The sequence below is a fragment of the Carlito syrichta genome, unplaced genomic scaffold (genome assembly GCF_000164805.1).
Source record: "Carlito syrichta isolate Samal-C Ts95f unplaced genomic scaffold, Tarsius_syrichta-2.0.1 Scaffold308253, whole genome shotgun sequence".
NCBI classification, from domain to species: Eukaryota; Metazoa; Chordata; class Mammalia; order Primates; family Tarsiidae; genus Carlito; species Carlito syrichta.
Window position 1 is genome coordinate 84,689 of NW_007252349.1, and position 18,587 is coordinate 103,275.

The 18,587-nt window shown below is 52.2% G+C and overlaps 2 protein-coding genes across 8 annotated transcripts in view; one reads left to right on the forward strand and one right to left on the reverse strand.

Moving 5' to 3' along the window:
• ARHGAP1 (Rho GTPase activating protein 1) overlaps positions 1-7,066 on the forward strand; it is a 21,786-nt gene extending 14,720 nt beyond the window's left edge. For both annotated transcript variants that reach the window (XM_008065352.1, XM_021716180.1), the window contains 9 exons: positions 3,068-3,199; positions 3,851-3,937; positions 4,131-4,229; positions 4,654-4,761; positions 4,847-4,923; positions 5,118-5,195; positions 5,659-5,787; positions 6,015-6,118; positions 6,259-7,066. In XM_008065352.1, the coding sequence (XP_008063543.1) occupies positions 3,068-3,199; positions 3,851-3,937; positions 4,131-4,229; positions 4,654-4,761; positions 4,847-4,923; positions 5,118-5,195; positions 5,659-5,787; positions 6,015-6,118; positions 6,259-6,447 (1,003 nt within the window). In that variant the 3' untranslated portion in view covers positions 6,448-7,066. The remainder of the gene's footprint in view (positions 1-3,067; positions 3,200-3,850; positions 3,938-4,130; positions 4,230-4,653; positions 4,762-4,846; positions 4,924-5,117; positions 5,196-5,658; positions 5,788-6,014; positions 6,119-6,258) is intronic.
• Positions 7,067-11,851: 4,785 nt separating this feature from the next.
• Positions 11,852-18,587, reverse strand: part of ATG13 (autophagy related 13) — a 63,667-nt gene continuing 56,931 nt past the window's right edge. For all 6 annotated transcript variants that reach the window (XM_008065356.1, XM_008065355.1, XM_008065354.1 and 3 more), the window contains 5 exons: positions 17,967-18,081; positions 17,306-17,383; positions 16,973-17,089; positions 16,316-16,444; positions 11,852-14,052 (listed from right to left, as the gene is read on the reverse strand). In XM_008065356.1, coding sequence (XP_008063547.1) covers positions 13,975-14,052; positions 16,316-16,444; positions 16,973-17,089; positions 17,306-17,383; positions 17,967-18,081 — 517 coding nt within the window. In that variant the 3' untranslated portion in view covers positions 11,852-13,974. The remainder of the gene's footprint in view (positions 14,053-16,315; positions 16,445-16,972; positions 17,090-17,305; positions 17,384-17,966; positions 18,082-18,587) is intronic.

Consider the following 18,587-nt stretch of genomic DNA (forward strand, 5'->3'; position numbering starts at 1 on the left):
AATCAGCCGGGCGTGGTAGCGCATGCCTGTAATTCCGGCTACTCAGAAGGCTGAGGCGGAAGGATCGCCGGAGCCCAGCAGGTCGAGGCTGCGGTGGCCGGGAGCGGCCACTGCACTCCAGTCTGGGCGACTGAGTGAGACTCCAACTCAAAAAAAAAAGAAATACAGACAATTATAAAAAAAAAAAAAAAAAGTCTCCCAGAAACCTACCACCCAGAGAGAAAAGTACTGCGAATATTTTGAAGTCACTTTTTTCATAACATATATGGATCTCTGTAGTCAGTTTCATATCCCACATAACATTTTGATCTTCAGAGCATTAAACTTTCTTCAAAGACATCCTTTAAGAAACATTTTGTGCTTGTAATCCCAGCACTTTGGGAGGCCGAGGTGAGAGGATTGCCTGAGCCCAAGGGTTTGAGACCAGCCTGGACATCTTGGTGAGACCTCATTTCTCCAGTAAATCACAAAAAGTAGCCGGGTATGGTGGTGTGCGTCTGTAGTTCCAACTACTTGGAAGGCTAAGACGGAAGGATCGCATAAACCCAGCAGATGGAGACTGCAGTGGCCATGAGCACTGCACTCCAGCCTGGGCGACAAAGAATGAGACTCTAACTCAAAAAAAAAGAAAAGAAAAGAAACATTTTCTTAGGCCAGGTGTGATGGCTCATGCCTATAATCCCAGCACCTTGGGAGGCCTAGGTGAGTGGATTACAAGAGCCCACAGGTTCAAGACCAGCCTGGGCAACTTGGTGAGACCTCATCTCTACAATAAATCAAAAAATTAGCCAGATAGGGTGATGCATGCCTATAGCTCCAGCTACTTGGAAGGCTGAGGTGGAGAGATCACCTGAGCCCAGCAGGTTGAGGCTGCAGTGACTGTGAGCATGCCACTGCACTCCAGCCTGGGCACAGAGGGAGAGTCCAACTTAAAAAAAAAAAAAGAAATATTTTGTTGATATCTAATTTGCATACAGAAACGTGAACAAATTATAAGTGTACTTTGTGATGAATTTTCAAAAACTGAACATATCTGTGTCACTCACACCCCACAAAGGGCTACCACTACTCTGACATCTGACTTCATAGATTAGTTCTGTCTGCAGAAACATCCTGTGAGGTTTCTATTCATGGGTGTCCCGTGATCTATTTAACCAATTCCCTGCTGTTCAATCTTTTTTCATCATAAAACAGGTTATGATAAACAACTTTCTACAAAAGGGTTTCTGTTCATCTCCAGTTATTCCCTTAGGATAAATCCCTGACATATTTTTACAAGGTCAAAGAATATGAACTTTTTTTGGTTTTATTTTTTTATTTTTTTGAGTTGAAGTCTCATTCTGTTGCCCAAGCTGGAGCTCATGGCCACTGCAGCCTCAACCTGCTGAACTCAGGCGATCCTTCCGTCTCAGCCTTCCAAGTAGCTGGAACTATAGGCGTGTGCCACCATTTATTATAGAGATGATGTCTCGCCAAGTTGCCCAGTCTGGTCTTGAATATGTGGGCTCAAGCAATCCTCTCACCTCGGCCTCCCAAAGTGCTGGGATTATAGGCATGAGCCCCTGTACCCTAGTATGACTATTTTATAGCTTCTGATAAACATTGCTTTATTGCCTTTCAAGAGGTCATGACCTCCATCAGTGGATGAAAGTGTCTGTTTTCACTACGATCTTATTTTGGAGGTCGAAGTCTCACTTTGTTGCCCAGACTGGAAAGCAGTAGCAGGATCATGGCTCACTGCAGCCTCGACCTTTTGGGCTCAGCCAATCCTTCCACCTCAGCTTCCTGAATAGCTGGGACTACAGGCACATGCCACCACACCTGGCTAGTTGTTGATTTTTTGTAAAGATGAGATCTTGCTATGTTGACAAGGCCAGCCTCGAATTCCTGGGTCCAAGCATTCCTCCCACCTCAGCCTCCCAAAGTTCTGGGGATACAAGCGTAAGCCACTGTACCCAGTCTGCTATTTTTATAGCTGTAACAGCTCTGTGTAAACTGCAGTGTGCTCAGTGTGTAGATCAGTAAATGATTGTGTTCTTTATAACAGTGAGCATCAGTGATCACCCAGCACTAGACACACCACCTGCTGCCCATGATGGCCCAGCCCAGCACGTATGGGCCAGACTCTGGGTTACCCTCTCTGAGTTAGGTCACGTGTCTGGGCACCTCCCCCAGCATCCTTCCTTCCTCGCCTTCCCGTGGAAGTCCTTGGCCTTCTGCCTGCCCAGTCTCCAGTGTGGAGTGGTGTCCCTGCAGGAGCCTGAGGGCTGGTTGGCCAACCAGAAAGACGGCTTTACACTGGACTCCCCACCCCTCCTTGAATTCCTGTTCATTCCATCCATACTTCTCAATGTGCTCAACATCAAGTGTGTATGGGTTTGTGTCGAGATGGTAGATGTCATGTGGCCAGCGTGGGGCACCTGAGGAAACGGGGCTTTTTGTTTCACTAAAAGTACCTGTTGCCTAGAGCAGATGACTTTCTGGCTACCCCATCACCTTTCACGGGCACAGTGTTTTACAGCCAGCACTTGAGTTCATGTGTGAAAGACAGAGCTGTGCCACGATCAAGAATGCAGGCTTTGGAATTAGACACTTCAACCCAGGCTCTTCCAAAACCTGTGTGACCTTGGATCAGCACTTGGCCCTGGTCATTGCCCGCATGTGTAAAATGAAGATAACATCAGCCTCTGTTATGAGGAAAGAATGAGATAATATATGTGAAGTGCTTTAAGGTCACTAAATGGTGCCTGTCATCATATTCTTGGCTCAGGGAAGCCAGTGAGGGAAAGGTCATTCCCATTTTTACTGCACGGACATGAGAGAGCTGGGGTTAGAGTCCTGATCCCCTGCCTTCTAGTCTGTGCTCGAAAATGAGAGCTGTTATTATTATTATTCTCCTGCCCAGCCCCTCCCTGTACCTCTTCCACAGGGACACAGTGACTGATTATACAGCCAGGACAGCCCTGGGAGGGGACAGGACACAGCAGGAGACTCCTGGGCCGGTTTCTGTCTTAATGGGACCACACTTGTGCACAGGGCAGACCTGAGCAGGGCTTTTCTCTGGAAGGTACCTGAAACACACCCTGGACCAGTATGTGGAGAGTGACTACACACTGCTCTATTTGCACCATGGCCTGACCAGCGAAAACAAGCCTTCCCTCAGCTGGCTCCGGGACGCCTACCGGGAGTTTGACCGCAAGTGGGTTGGGGCATGGGATGGGATCCAGGGCCAGCAGCTCTGCCAGGTTCTGGGCTGCCCTACAATTGGGTGGGAGCATATTCTATGCCAGGGGAGGCAGGCATCCCCACCTGGGTAAGCAGAAGGAATCTGAAGTCAAAACGTTTTTCTGCTTATTTGCGCTGGAATCTTTTGTGTTCCTTGACTCTGGGAGCCTCCTGTTTACTAATCTGTAAAATGGAGCAGCAGTGGCACTTACCTCACACGCTGGCCATGAGTGTTCAAATCAGAAATTGTGCATCAAGGCCGGGCTTGGTGGCTCAACCTGTAATCCCGGGGCGGGGGGGGGGGCGAGGCAAGTGGATTGCCTGAGCCCGCGGGTTCGAGACCAGCCCAGGCAACTTGTGAGACCTCGTCTCTACAACAAATCAAAAATTAGCCAGGTGTGGTAGCACGCGCCTGTAGTTCTGGCTTCTTGGAAGGCTGAAGCGAAAGGATTGCCAGAGCCCAGCAAGTCGACACTGGGATGGCCGTGAGCGTGCCACTGCGTTCCAGCCTGGGTGACGGAGTGAGACTCCAACTCAGAAAAAAAGAAAAAATTGTGCATCAAGACCCCAGCTCTGTGTCTCTCCTGCCACACCCGCCCCTGAGCCGCCCATCCTGCCTGCACAGGTACAAGAAGAACATCAAGGCCCTGTACATCGTGCACCCCACCATGTTCATCAAAACCTTGCTCATCCTCTTCAAGCCCCTCATCAGGTGAGCGGGCTGAGGGCGGGCGGGTGCCCCCCTGGAGCCCCAAAGCCAGACTCCAGGGGGCCAGACAGCCTGGGGACCCCCAGTGTGGGGCTAGGCCTCTGCGGGAAATCGACCGGCCGTTGAGGGGCGTGTGGAGGCCTGCCGAGGCCGGCCCATCCCCCAACCCCCACCCAGGCCCTTTCCTCCCTGGCAGCTTCAAGTTTGGCCGGAAGATCTTCTACGTGAACTACCTGAGTGAACTGAGTGAGCATGTGAAGCTGGAACAGCTGGGGATCCCTCGCCAAGTGCTCAAGTGAGGCAGGGTGGGGCGGCTTATATGTGCAGGGAGGTGGCCTGGGGGCGGGGAAGCCTCACGACTTGGGTGACTGAAGGAGGTGAGCGTCACAATTCAGAGAGTGCAAGGGTGCCAGTCCCAGTGAGTTCCAATCCCATTTCTGTCACTTAAAAGTGATGACTGGATTGCCTCAGAGTCTTTGTTTTGTCATGTGTAAAGTTGTCATGAGACTGATGTGTAAAACATCATTATTAGTATGTGTAAAACAGCGGCAACCCGCTTTTAGGACCCCTCTCGCTGCAGAGAGCTTTCCTGTCTTCTAATAAACTCCGACTTGCTCAAAAAAAAGTGTAAAACGGCGCAGTGAATGCCCCATACTGTTTGCCATGGCGACTCCAGAGACAGGCAGGGGTCCTGACCCTCCTCCCATCTGCTTCCGCAGGTATGATGACTTCATCAAATCCACACAGAAGACCCCCGCGACCGCCCCCAAGCCCATGCCACCAAGGCCGCCCCTGCCCAACCAGCAATTTGGGGTCTCGCTGCAGCAGTGAGTATGCGAAAGCTGGGCGGCTTGGGCCTGGCTGCTGGGGCAGGAAGGGCAGCAGACCCGCTCACTGCCCTTGTTCCCGCAGCCTCCAGGAGAAGAACCCAGAGCAGGACCCCATCCCGGTTGTGCTCAGGGAGACCGTGGCCTACTTACAGGCCCACGGTGAGTGCTGGCCCCCGCCTCCTCAGCTGGGTCTCTCAGCTCCCCTCGGGAAGCTGCTGGGCAGGGCTGAGAGGGGGCCTGTGTGCTTCAGCACCCCCACCCCCAACCCCGCCTAGAACCCTAAAACAGTGACTGGGCTGGGAATCTACCCAGTGCCCCGAGCTCAGAGACTCACCAGCCCCGCTGTTGCCCAGCTCTCAGCACCGAGGGGATTTTCCGGAGGTCAGCCAACACCCAAGTTGTCCGGGAAGTGCAGCAGAAGTACAACATGGGTGAGTAGGCTGGGGCTGTGCCGGGCCACAGAGCCAGCAAGATTGTGTCTACATGTGTGTATGTGTGGCAGGGGGCATGTGGTGACTGTGAGGGGGCTTCTCTGCCTACTTTCCTATAAACAAGGGTCCTAGATCCTCTTCCTCTGAGGTTTCTGTGGTACTTGGTGTCACTATGTAGGTTCCACTTCTGCCTGGCTGTCCCATCAGTCACGCTCCTAGGCCCTGAGCTCAGGCTCATTCAGAGGCAAGGAGTAACTGTGGTGTGTCCTGGGGACCCCATCCCACCCAGATGGTGGGAACCTGCATCCCCTTGTCACAGAGGAAGAGGGGAGGCAGTTGCAGAGGGACACTCCCTGGGAGCAGGAGCTTATGTAGTGTCTGAGGGCAGAGTCGGGCAGTGGTTGGTCTCCAGCTGGGCCTTCCACCTGGCCAAGCACCTTTCACGCTGCCTTCTCCACCCCAGGGCTGCCTGTGGACTTCGACCAGTACAATGAGCTGCACCTGCCAGCGGTCATCCTCAAGACCTTCCTTCGGGAGCTCCCTGAGCCTCTACTAACCTTTGACCTCTACCCCCACGTGGTGGGCTTCCTCAGTGAGTGGCCCTCTCCTCTCTCCCCAGCTGTGCATGTCTTCTGCCAGATCCAGGGCAGGACGTGGAGCAGGTGTGTTGGCGTTCGTCCACCCGCCTTGCTCTGTAGGCTTGCAGACCTGGGCATCTCCAAGGAAAGTCTGGTCGGGGTCTCCATTCTGGCCTGTGTCAGGGCTTCCTGAACCTGCCCAGCCCAGGACCCCTGTAACCCAGGGCACTTTTCCTCATAGACATTGATGAGAGTCAGAGGGTGGAGGTGACACTGCAGGTCCTCCAGACACTGCCTGAGGAGAACTACCAGGTGCTTCATTTCCTGACTGCCTTCCTGGTGCAGGTGAGACCGAGCCCCGCCCTGCCACTCACCTGGCGGCGAGGGTGGGCGAGCTGGAGCTGCCTTCTGCAACCCATCACAGATGCTGGGAGTGGAAGGCAGTGTCTGTGGTTGCCAGCAGCGGCCCCCGCTTCCCTCCACAGATTTCTGCCCACAGTGACCAGAATAAGATGACCAACACTAACCTGGCTGTTGTCTTCGGTCCTAACCTGCTATGGGCCAAGGATGCTGCCATCACCCTCAAGGCCATTAATCCCATCAACACCTTCACCAAGTTCCTCCTGGATCACCAAGGGGAGTTGTTCCCTAGTGCAGACCCCAGAGGGCTCTGAGTCCAGGCCTCCCTCCCCCATCAGTTCCCTTCTCTGGTAGCCCCATGTGGACTCTTCCTGGCATCAGCCTTACAGGACCCCGGGGCTCCTGCCCAGGAAGGGGCCACGAAGCCCCTGGAGGTAGACGCTGGAGCTGCCAACCAGACAGCTTCCCCTCCCCTTCTGTGAAGCCCGCCTCACTGGCCCTGGTGGTCTCACTGTTACCATAAGACATTTTTCTTCGCCTTATACTTCTCACTGCCTCTCTGGATCCCTGGTTCCTGCTGGGCTTGCCAGAGCCGGGCCTGGCTCTTCCAGCTGGAGGAGGGCTGAACCCCAGTAACCCCTCTCCTTTTTCTGCCTCTGCCTCACTGGCTGCTGGGGATAACAAAATCACTGCCACCTGATTGCAGGGGAAGTGAACATCTGAACCTCTCTGTACCCACCCCACCCCTTCGCCACCACTACACCGAGGCGCCTCCCTGTCTGGGTCTGTTGCCCTGCTTTTTAGAAGTCCACAGCTGTGAAGGCTTGAATGTTAGCACCCTGCTCCCGTCCCACCCTGTCCACTCAGCCTTGGGGATTTCCATAGTTGAAGAAGGAATGACAAGGCTGGAGCCTGCTTCCTCTTTGCCTCCCCCTCCTCTTCCATCCTGGGCCAGGCTTTCCCCTGGTACTGCCCCCAGGGTGTCCTGACCCCCTGGTTCTGCCAGGCCTGGCAGCTGAGATGACAGGACCCAGAGCCCCAGCATCCATTTGCAACAGACCTGCCTGCACCCCAGCCCTGGAGCCCTGTGTCTAATGGGATCGCACTGGCGGCCCCTCCAGCCTCACCTCCTTTCCCACGTGGACAGATCCTCGGCCTGCAGGCTCTGTGAACCTGTCTGTTGGGGAGTCACAGTGGTCCCTGCTCTGGCCAGAGGTGACTCAGTGCCTCAATCTGTGGTGGCTCCTTCCTCTAGCTGGGAGACTTAAAGGGGCTGGGCAGAGGCTGAGTGCCCACAGGAGGGGCAGAGATCAGCCCCTGACAGGTGGGTTCTAGCAATCTCCCCAAGGGAGTTTGGGACCTGTTGTTTTTCAGAAAGCCTGGACCCAAATGATGGTTGATATCTCTCATTCCAGCTGTGTCCCTTAGAACTACACTCTTTCAGCTGGGCATGGTGGCTCACGCCTATAATCCCAGCACTTTGGGAAGCCGAGGTGAGAGGATTGCCTGAGCCCACGGGTTTGAAACCAGCCTGGGCAACTTGGTGAGACCTCATCTCTGCAGTAAATAAAAAGATTCTCCGGGTATGGTGGCATATGCCTGTAGTTCCAGCTACTTGGAAGTCTAGGGGAAGGATCACCTGAGCCCAGCAGATTGAGGCTGTGGGGCCGTGAGCGTGCCACTGCACTCCAGTCTGGGCAACAGAGTGAGACTCCAACTCAAAAAAAAATGAAAGAAAACGACACTCTTTTCTGGCGGAACCTTGGGGACCCCTCCTGCCTGCAGCCTTGTCCCCTAGTAGCAGGAAATACCTGCAGTGACTCTGCTGCTACAGCCTTGGCCAGGCAGGGCCATTCCAGAGCCTGTACTGTAAGGATCCCCACTGACCAGGCCAGCCTCATCTCCCAGTTGAGGCGGGCCTGGAACCGACCTCACTGGGCTTTCTCCCCAAACCACTGGTGGTGTGTCTGGACTCCTGGGGCAGGGGCTGTTGCTGGTTCTTGGTCAGCCCCTGTGTCTCTAGCCTGTGCCGGGATACTCTGCTTTCTGTCCTCCTTTGTATATCAAGTGTCGCTCACAGCCCCAGTTGCTAGGGAGCCTTTTGGATCTATTTGGTCTTTATCCTGTCTTCTGCCCCACTGGTGTATACCCGGGGGCACTTGTACTGTGACTCCAGCGTTCACATTCACACTTAATGACTTTCTTGGCACCAATCATGTATTTCACCATTTGCGCTTTTTGTATTTCAATAAAAATGGAAATGAGAAATTGCCCATCTGGCTGTTAAGGAAGTGAGTGAGGTGTGGGGGTTAGGACCTGGCTGGGAAGTATGGTGTCACTGGGAACAGATAAGGCCTCGGAAGCCCCCTCTCCCAGTCTATCTACCCTTTCATCTTGTTCACTCAGGAATAGTTCTGAAGCCAGCTTTTTTTTTTTTCTCTTTGAGTCAGAGTCTCACTCTGTCACCCAGACTGGGGTGCAGTGGGACACTCATGGCCACCACAGCCTTGACCTGCTGGGCTCAGGTGATCCTCCTGCCTCAGCCTTCCAAGTAGTTGAAACCACAGGTGCCCACTACTACGTCCAACCTTTTTGATTTATTGTAGAGACAAGGTCTCGCCAAGTTGCCATGAGCCACTGTGCCCATTTTTTTTTTTAATTTTTAATTTTTTTAAGCCAGGCACAGTGGCTCACACCTGTAATCAGCGCTTTGGGAGGCAGAGGCGAGAGGACTACCTGAGCCCAAGCGTTCAAGATCAGCCTGGCCAACATGGAGAGACCTCATCTTTATAGTAAGTCAAAAAAATTAGCTGGGCGTGGTGGCACATGCCTGAAGTTCCAGCTACTTGGAAGGCTGAGGCAGAAGGATCGCTTGATCTCAGCGGGTCGAGGCTGCAATGGCCGTGAGTGTGCCACTATACTCCAGCCTGGGCAAGAGTGAGACTCTGCTCAAAAATATAATTTTTAATTTTTTTGTAGAGACAGTGTCTTGCTCTGTTGCCCAGGCTGGTCTTGAACTCCCGACCACAGCAATTCTCCTGCCTCAGTCTCACAAAGTGCCAGGATTACAGGCGTGAGTCACCATGCCCAGCCAAGGTCAGCTTTCTGACCAACTTTTTTTGAGGTGGAGTCTCATTCTGTCACCCAAGCTGGAGTGCAGTAGCACGCTCACAGCCACCACAGCCTCGACCTGCTGGGCTCAGGTGATCCTTCTGCCTCTGCCTTTCAAGTAGTTGGAACTACAGGTACACACCACCATGCCCAGCTAACTTTGATTTATTGTAGAGAAAAGGTCTCGCCAAGTTGCCCAGGCTAGCCTTGAACCCGCGGGCTCAGGTAACCCTCTCACCCCGGCCTCCCAAAGTGCTGGGGTTATAGGCGTGAGCCACCACACCCAGGCTGACCAACTTCTAAGCGTGAAAGTGTCAACAGTCACCTTCCCTGTCTGCACCTCCGGCTGGCCACCACGTGCTGTATCCTAAGACCAGGGCCTCTTCTGCTCCTAACAGGAAGGTACTGGAAGCTTGAAGCGACCTTAGTTGTATCTAAGGGAAGAGAGAAAAAGATGGTATGGATGTGGCAGACAACAGTGTGGGCTTTGGGGTCACACTAGGGTTTGAATCCTCATTCTGTTCTGTCCCTCACCAGCTACAACTGCTGACAGTCACGTCATGGGCCCCACCTCCGCAACTCTTTCTTACCAGGTATCAGCTCCTCTGAGAATCAGAAACAATGTAGACAGCAAACACAGTACTGCTCCTTGTAGCGAATGACCGCAGTTCACGGTGGATGAGGTGGTGGGCCCAACCTCATGCAGCAGCCAGAGGGGACTCCTCAGCTCCTGACCACTCCTGCCCACCCGCCGTTGCCGCCTCATCACATGGAGGCTGTGACAGACCCTGTTTTCCTTTCCTACACTGAGCAGGTTTTGCTTAGCTTTATTGGTTAAGATGGTAGATTTTGCATGTGCATTTTACCAGAATATTTTTTTTGAGTTGGCGTCTCACTCTTACCCAGGCTGGAGTGCAGTGGCATGCTCATGGCCACCGCAGCCTCAACCTGCTGGACTCAGGCAATCCTTCTACCTCAGCCTTTCAAGTAGCTGAAACTACAGGCATTCACCACTACACCTGGCTAATTATTTATTTATCTATTGTAGAGATGAGGCCTCGTCAAGTTGCCCAGGCTGATCTTAAACCACTGGACTCCACAATCCTCTTGCCTCCGCCTCTCAAAGTGTTGGGATTACAGGTGTGAGTCACCGCGCCTGGTCAGAATTTTTTAAAAATGATTTGTCTGTGATCGGGTAGGAGGACAAAATTTCACCTGGCACAGTGGTCAAGGTCAAGTTCCAGGTGCTTGCTGCTTGCCTACTGACTGCAGTCAGGTGGCTATAGTGGCCCTGGTTGAGCCTGTTTTTTCTCCTCCTTGCGTGCCTTGGGTTGGGGGAGTCAGGCAAGAGCTGAGAGGTCAAGCAGTGTTAAAGATGGTGGTGACTGTAAACACTGGCCCTGGTGCTCCAGGAAGCAGAAGGCGCTGGCGGCCTCCTCTCTCTCCCCCGATCTGCTCAGCTGTAGTTGGGTGCCTGGAACAAAAAGGCAGTGACCTAGGGAAAGAGGAGAGGGGATCGGAGACCAGGGAGCTGTTTACTTGGGTTGGGCTCCTGGCAGAGCCTCAGCTGAGTGATTCAAATGCCAGTTTACCAAGGCCTTAGCAACGCGGCTGTGGGAGTGGAGTGCAGGGAGATGCTTTAAAGGATGCCACTGCTGGTTATTGATAACTAAGCATTTTGCTTTTGGGGAATCCCAATTGAAGGAGGAACACCAGGGACAGTCGTTTTACCATTTTTGACTTGGGGGTCGGGCAGCTTTCCTGGTTGGCTACATGGTCAGTGACACATACTGTTTGCTGACAAGCCAGGGCTCCTGGGCCCTAGGCTTGGGCTGAATGTAGAATTTTCTAGCCAGCCCTTGTTATCCTTGGACACAGCAACCCAGGCAGCAGTTGCCAGTGTCTGTCAGTCTTTTTTGCCTCTAGAACCATCTCTACATCCCCCCTACTCCCCTCCCCAAACTAGGAGTCTGGGTCTGGCCTTGGCACAGTTGAGATGCCTGCAGCCACAGCCCCCGGGGGCCAGTCAGGACTCATCCCTCCAGGACTCTCGACTTTTCCTGGCTCTTCAGAGACACCGCAGGGCCCTTGCAAGGAGCCATTGTCGGATCAGGGCAGGCAGCTGACAAGCTTGCAGGGCCCTTGTCTTCCTGCTACCTCAGGCAGCAGCTTTGCTCAGCCTCACCCATCCCGACAGCTTAGAGCCCCACACCCCACGCTCCAGGCAGCCCGTTGTTGTCCTCTGTCCCTCTGAGCCACTCCTCTAGGCTGAGTGGCAGTGCTGTTATGTAAGGGGCAATACAGAGCTGGTGACAATGGCCTACATTCTGTGGAGATTTGACTATGGGAGTACTTCACACACATTCTCCTACTGAATATGTAAATATAAGCCCGACCCTGCACATGAGGGACCCTGCACACGAGGGACAGCGAGGCTCCAGATGCTCCCTGACCAGCCCCAGGCTGCACAGCCTGCAAACGGCCAAGCCCCTCTCCACAGCCCTGGCCAACATGAAGCCCTTCTGCGAGTCACAACACCTCACTCTCCTCGGTCACGGGTGGGGAGAGGAGGCTGGGTTTCCAGACAACTTGCAGGACAGGAGGCCATAAAGTACACAAAAAAATTTTATTAGAAATCTCTTGAATACATTTGGAAGTATAGTTGCGTATTTCCAAACAAAGTAGATTGAAGGAGGGACTCTGCCACCTGGAGAGATGGCTGGTCCCACCTGTCCCCAGGGTGCTGCAGGAGTCAGTCTAGGGCTCACACCGTTATGGTTCGGGGCTGGGAGGCAAGGGCCGGCCTTGACAGTTGCTTTGCTCCTCCCAGGCTCAGCTCAAAGTCAAGGCTGTGCCTCCCTGGCCTCTTTACAGATGGGCCCTGGTGAAAAAGGCTTCTGTCTACAGGGGCCAACCGTAAGGGAGTCTCAGATGAGGCTAACAGGCCTTTCCATGCAAGACCTTGGAAAGTGGGCAGCGGCTGAGACACAGGGCAGCAATAACTTACCAGGGGCCTTCTCCATTTCAGTGCACAGACCTGAAGGGTCACTCTGGTTCAGCAGGCCACACATGTGCTCTGGTCCCAAGACGGGAGAACCAGCTGGCCACCACCACTGGCAATATTTCTTTGTGGCAACAGACACATGCACAGGGCCAGGGCTCCCCTCCCGCACCCGCTTCCAAGCCTTAGAGGTCAGCCTTGTAGGTGGGAACAGTGTCACATGCGGTTTACTAACAAGCAATTGGGAGCCACCTGCTTGCTGAAGCCCAGCTGCTGCCAATAAGTACCCAGATGGGACAGGAGGAATCAGCAGGCCTAGCTCTCCTTGGCCATGGCCAACAGCGAGGCTGGGAGAGGACAGATGGTAGGTGGGTGAGGCTAGGCACTTGACTTATGCAAGCAACAATACCTGAAGGGTTAAGTCAATCGCAGGCCCAGCTTTGGTTTCTCAACAAAGAGCCCATCCAGCTTGTCAACCCCAGGGCAGTGAACAGACCTGGGATGAAAGGGAGGGGGTGGCCAGGCCCAAGCAGGAGAAGTTCCATGCTCCCGCCCCAAGGATCAGAAACAAGTGTCCCAGCAGCAGGAAACACACACAATGTCCCCTGGGCACCACCTGTGTTCACCACACATTAGCACCCAAGGCTTCCTGGGCTGCCAGAATAGAGTCAGTCACTCTGCAGAACTGGGAAGTTTAGGCGTCACCAGGAACACACAAGTGGATAGCCTGTCGTTGGTTCAAACGCAGCGATTCTGGGAGGTTTCTTCGCCCTCAGCAGCCCTATTCTTGGATCCCGCCTTATATATAGTGGGTAGGGAGATCCTCAGAGCAGCAACCTGGACTCAAGACCCTCCCCAGGAGGGGACCTCTGGCCCAGAAAGAGGCCCTCCACCTTCCCCACATGAAAACATCTAACCTCAAACGTATTTTCTCTATAAAATATCTGATTTCTCTGAGAGTAATAAATATTTACCGTGTTCTATAACCAAGGAGCAGCAATGAGGGGAGGAGAGAAAAGAGGACTTTTGCTGTGACTCCCAGGGACAGAATACCAGAGACAGGATTCTGCTGTTACTTCCTGTGCAGCTAAGGAGCTGGGCACAGGCAGCCTCCAGGGCTGCTCGTACCCTCCCAGCCTCTGGGAATGGGAAAGGCAGGCCTGTCATATTGCCAGAAGTACAGACCCAGGGGCAGAGAGAGGGAGGGAAGGAAGAAGAAGCCAGCAGGAAGCAGAGAGGACGATGGAGAGTAAAACAGGACCCCTCCCTTCTCCCTCCCAGCACTGTCTCCTTCCTCTTTCTGCCTCCGCACCAGTTGTTGAGCCACCAGCTGGAATGTCAAATGGTTGATGGTAACGACGGGCAGGCAAGAGGTCAGCTGTAGGGCAGGCCCAGGCAGGAGCTGGCGGCAGGAGGAACAGGATGACACCTTTGTAAAGCAGTTGATGACGGGCAGGGACGCAGATGGCCCTGCTGAGGGCCTTCTTGTGCAAAGGTCTTTCCATCTCCAAGGCCACGGGTGAGTCCTCTCAAATGCTGTGCTGGGCTTGACTGCCGCCATGGAGTCACCAGGAAGTCCAGGAGCAAGGACTTCCAGGTCCTCATGGGGAAACCGTCCTCCTGTCCACCTGGTTTGGAGCAGGATGAGGGATGGGAGCAGCTGGTGCGTGGGAGGCTCTCTGTCTCCTGGGGCCACAAAAAGGGGATGCTGCTGGTACTCAGGAAACTTTTACTGCAGGGTTTCTACAAAGGCATCAAATTCTCGGACATTCTTCTCGTGCACAGCCAGCTTCTCTGGTAACGAGTCCTGTACCGAAAAGAAGGAAGAGCTGCTTACCAGAAGCAAGGCCTCGAAGAAAAAAATCAAAAAATTAACCGGGCATGGTGGCAGTGCATGCTGGGAGTCCCAGCTACTCAGGAGGCTGAGGAAGGATCGAGGCTGTGGTGAGCCATGATCATGCCACTGCACTCTGGCTTGCGTGGCGGAGTGAGACCCCGAATCCTTGAAGAGACAGTCAGCCCAGACCCAAGTTGAGAAAGGGAGAGAGACACAGCTCAGATAAGCAACATGGGCAGCTGAGCACATGCAGGGTGGGGGAAGGGCACACCTCTCAGGGCTTCCCAGGGCCTGGAGAGTTTGCGGAACAGCTTGGGAATCCAAGTGGCCCACACACTCCATGAGAGAGAAGAGGACCACAGGAATGAGATGGCATAGAAATTAAACAGGAAATAGCCTTGGCAGAGATCAGACTGATACTTGAATCAAACAGCAAGCACATAGCACTACAGATTAGAAAAGTTTATGAGAGATTTCTTCACGTCCTCTGCTGGGCATCAGAATCCCTGGGGGACACCAATGAGGCAGTCCCTTACACTTCCAGGAAATTTTGACTCAGCAGGTCTGTGGCGGGGCCTAAGAATCTACAGACTTTTGCTAGTTGAGGAGGGGATGGATTTGAGGGGATTGAGAGAGAATGGTAAAAAAAAGAGAGAGATGCAGATGAAAGCAGAAGCATGAGGTTAACGATCCTAGACTATCAACCACCAACAAAGATTCAATACTAAGCAGGTGGTCTGTCTCCACTGATGACTGAGACATGTCAGCTGTGTCTGCAGAGTTTAACTATCACGGGAGGATTTCCTGACGTCGGGGGTTAAGCACAAAGGAGAGGCTGGAGACTCTCCTGCCTCAGCAGTCATAAAGCAGCCCGGACACACCGACACCCAAGGCTGGTGTGGATGCCACTGCCTGGGTTGGGGAAGCCTCGGAACTAGCCAGGACCAGCTGTGGCATCACACTGGGAGAAACCCTGTTTTCTTCCCAGTGCATGCCATGAGAAGCAGAGGAGTTGGTGGTTAAAAGGCCAAGGTCAGAATCCAGAGCTTCCAGGATCAAAGATGTTTTGCCTGGTTGTATGTGAAAGCCCATCAGTCAATGTCAGTTTTCTCATCTGTAAACTGAGATAAGAAGAAAACCTGCCTTTTAGGGCCATTGAAAATTCTTGTAAGGCACTTGGAAAAATGCCTGGCACTTAGAATGCTTGCATAAATGTTAATAATAAAATTATTTTAATTTCATTTATTTATATAATAATAAATAAAATTGTTATTAAAATAATAATAAAAAACTACTGAGCATGCTTTTCTGTTTAAAGCAAATCAAGGGCCGCTATTCCTAGGATCTCTAATGTCTGCATAGGAGGGGACAGGCCCACCTTAGAAAGAGGGACCCTAATATCTCATGGCATAGGGCATCCACAGTCTGTGGCTTGTGCAGGGCACTCTTCTGCCCTTCAGAGGCAGGCACAGGAAATGCCCTGAGCAGAGATGTGGTAATGATGGTCAGTATCAGGACAAGCGGCCGAAAGTGAGAACCACTAGATGAAGGAATGAGCTCTCTGAGGAAACCAAGCACACCAACGCTTGACTTTCCATTCTCCTCTCCCAGTACCACTGGCATCTGCCTGGAAAGCTAAATAGCTGAATGCAGCAGCTGCTGGAAGTGGAAGACATCAGGCACAGAACAACAGCGGCGTGTACACAATGCTGAGAATGTGCAGACAAAGGAGGAACTGAGTGCAAGCAAATTCTAGATCGTGACTGCCAGGCACAATGCAAATCTCAAGTGTGATCAAAAGATGGCAATGGCTGGTGCAGTGGCTCCCACCTACAATCCCAGTACTTTGGCAGATTGCTTGAGCCCAGGAGTTCCAGACCAGCCTGGGCAGCATAGTGAGGCCTCATCTCTACAATAAATTAAAAAATTTAGCTGGGCATAGTGGCGCAATGCCTGTAGTCCCAGAACTCGGGATGCTGAGGTGGAAGGAACATCTGATCCCAGAAGGTCCAGGCTGCAATGAGCCAGGATCATACCACTGCACTCCAGCCTGGGAGGCAGAGTGAGACTCCGACTCAAAAAAAAAAAAAAAAAAAGAAAGGTAATGGTAATGGTCTAAAAATGTCTCTTTCCTGACACAGGGAAGATGGCATGGCAGGTATGGAGGCAGAGAAGAGTAACCGGATGATGGGAGGTCAGAGAGGATGTGTTGTAAAGGAAGGAGTTTTCATACCAAGTCTTCAGCCATGGACTGTGCTCCAATATCTATGGAGAGGCTGCTCAGCTGAGGAGGGTTCTGAAACTCACGATAGAAGGTCCCCAAGTCCATTGGAAGAATGTCGTCTTTAGAAAAAGCTGGTTTCTTCAAAGACAAGAGACTCAGTTTAGCTTACCTTGAACCACGGAGGAAAATCACAGAGGAGATAGGCTGCGGACAAGCCTCTTTGCTTCCAGCAATTATCAAAGGAAAGATTCCTCTAGGCTTATCCTTGGAAGGAGGAATCTTACACCTTTTTCTTCTAGGCTGATCACTTCTAATCCTGGTGATAATCTTCCTCTCCCCCATTAGGTTTATGTCTTCTTCCTTCAAACTCCTTTCTTATGCAAAGGGCTCTGCATTCAGGCATGGATACAGAACCTAGTGGATACACCTAAAAATCTTCATTTAGAGTTGAATTTCATTATGAATTTCAACCAAAGATATGGTACAAAACACCTGATTGTTCACAGGCCTCTAAATGTCTCCTAGTCAGGGATCCACCTGTCCTATCCCTTCGGTCTGCGATAGCCCATCTGATCCCCATGAAGAAATTCTAGTTCAAGCGCAGTAGCTGCTTTGAGGTTTATTTCCATGGGGCAGCAAAGGTCAAGGAAGGTGATGGCAACTTACGAAGTCGATCATAACGAAGTCATCGTGGGTATTGCCACTGCTGCCCCCACTGGAGCCATCTGAGTGCAGGCTGCCTTGGAGAGGAGATTCGGTCTCTGGGGAACCTGGAGGGTTCACCTGTTTCAGAGTAAGGCAGGGTTAGGGACTGATTCTGTGACATGGATGCAAGTTACTGTTAACAATCCAAGGATCTAGGGAGGAACTTCATGCTGGCTACAAATCTATAAGCCAAGGGGTGTGGCTTATGTCTGTAGAGGATGTAGTAACCCTGGCCAGGAAGGACGATGATGACTGCACCATCTAATGGAAACTAGGAGTCAACAGGAGGCTCACCATGGGATCGGCATCCTCTAGCTCCAAATTCTTGGGAGCAAACATGGCAAAGGGTATATCCAAACTTGTTAGGGTCACCTGAAGAGAGACAGGAGAAAAGCCTTCATGCCTGCCCCTCCCCCAGCCTGCTAGAAGCCTGGAGGTCCGGCAAATTCGTACACCTAGGTGGACCACGCTGCCCCCTCAGGCTCCTCTCTTGTTAGAGAGCCCCCAGGCTCTCCTGCCTCTTCACCCCCGCAACACATACGCCCACGGCATGAACAAGGGCTTGGCTCCAGAGCATCCTGGGAAGCTTGATCCACAATAAGTCAGTAACAGCACACTTAACTGGCCCTGTGGAGGAAGAACTGCCTAGTTCAAGTAAAGCCAAGGCAATGACACAGTGCAGTGTTTTTGTGTGAAATGGTGTCTAGTCTCCCTCTCCTATGGGAGGCTTAAAGGGTCACAGAACAGTAGTTCTTAATTTGTTGTGGAGGAGTGGCACTGGATATTAATCCTCTACACAGAAACACACACACACACACACACACACACACACACACACAAAGAATTTGGCATGCCCATTTGGTAGTTCCATAGACCTCAAGTTAAGAATGCTGCCCACAGGGCCTCAATATAACGACTCAGACGTTCTCACAGATGGCAGTGACAGAAGAATCACCTGGTTGATGGGTTTGTTGACAAAAGCCCCCACTTTTCGAACAAAGATGGTCTCCAAGACATCGTGAGGGGAGGCCCGACCCTCACTGCTGTTTGATACGGTTTCGGTGTCCTCACTAGAAAAGGAAGACAAATTTAGTACTCATTCTCAAACCACAGCAGAGTACATCGTTCCCCATGAATCTATCATCTGGTGGGGCTGCAGCCTCGAAAAGGCGTTAACCGCCATGGCCCACCCAGTGGGAGACTGCATGATGTGGGCCAGTTGCTACCACTGTCACCCTGCCTCTTGAGGTGAGGGCTTTACTTCCTGGAAAAACCAAAAGCTGTGCCTATGTGAATGAAACCTAGTGTTAACAATTGTGTAAAGCTTACTTAAAATTCAATAGGAAATAGCAATGATGAACATAGGTTATTATGCATATGGCAACTCTCATAAACTGTGATTTTAGTATTAATCTATTACACTGCCAGATCTCAAATTTTAGCTTTTCTTCTTCTTTTTTATCTAAAAATACTGTAAGACTGTATAGCTTATAGTACAATGTTAAATTTAAAACATACCTCAGCCAGGCTCGGTGGCTCAGCCTGTAATCCCGCACCTTTGGGAGGCTGAGGTGAG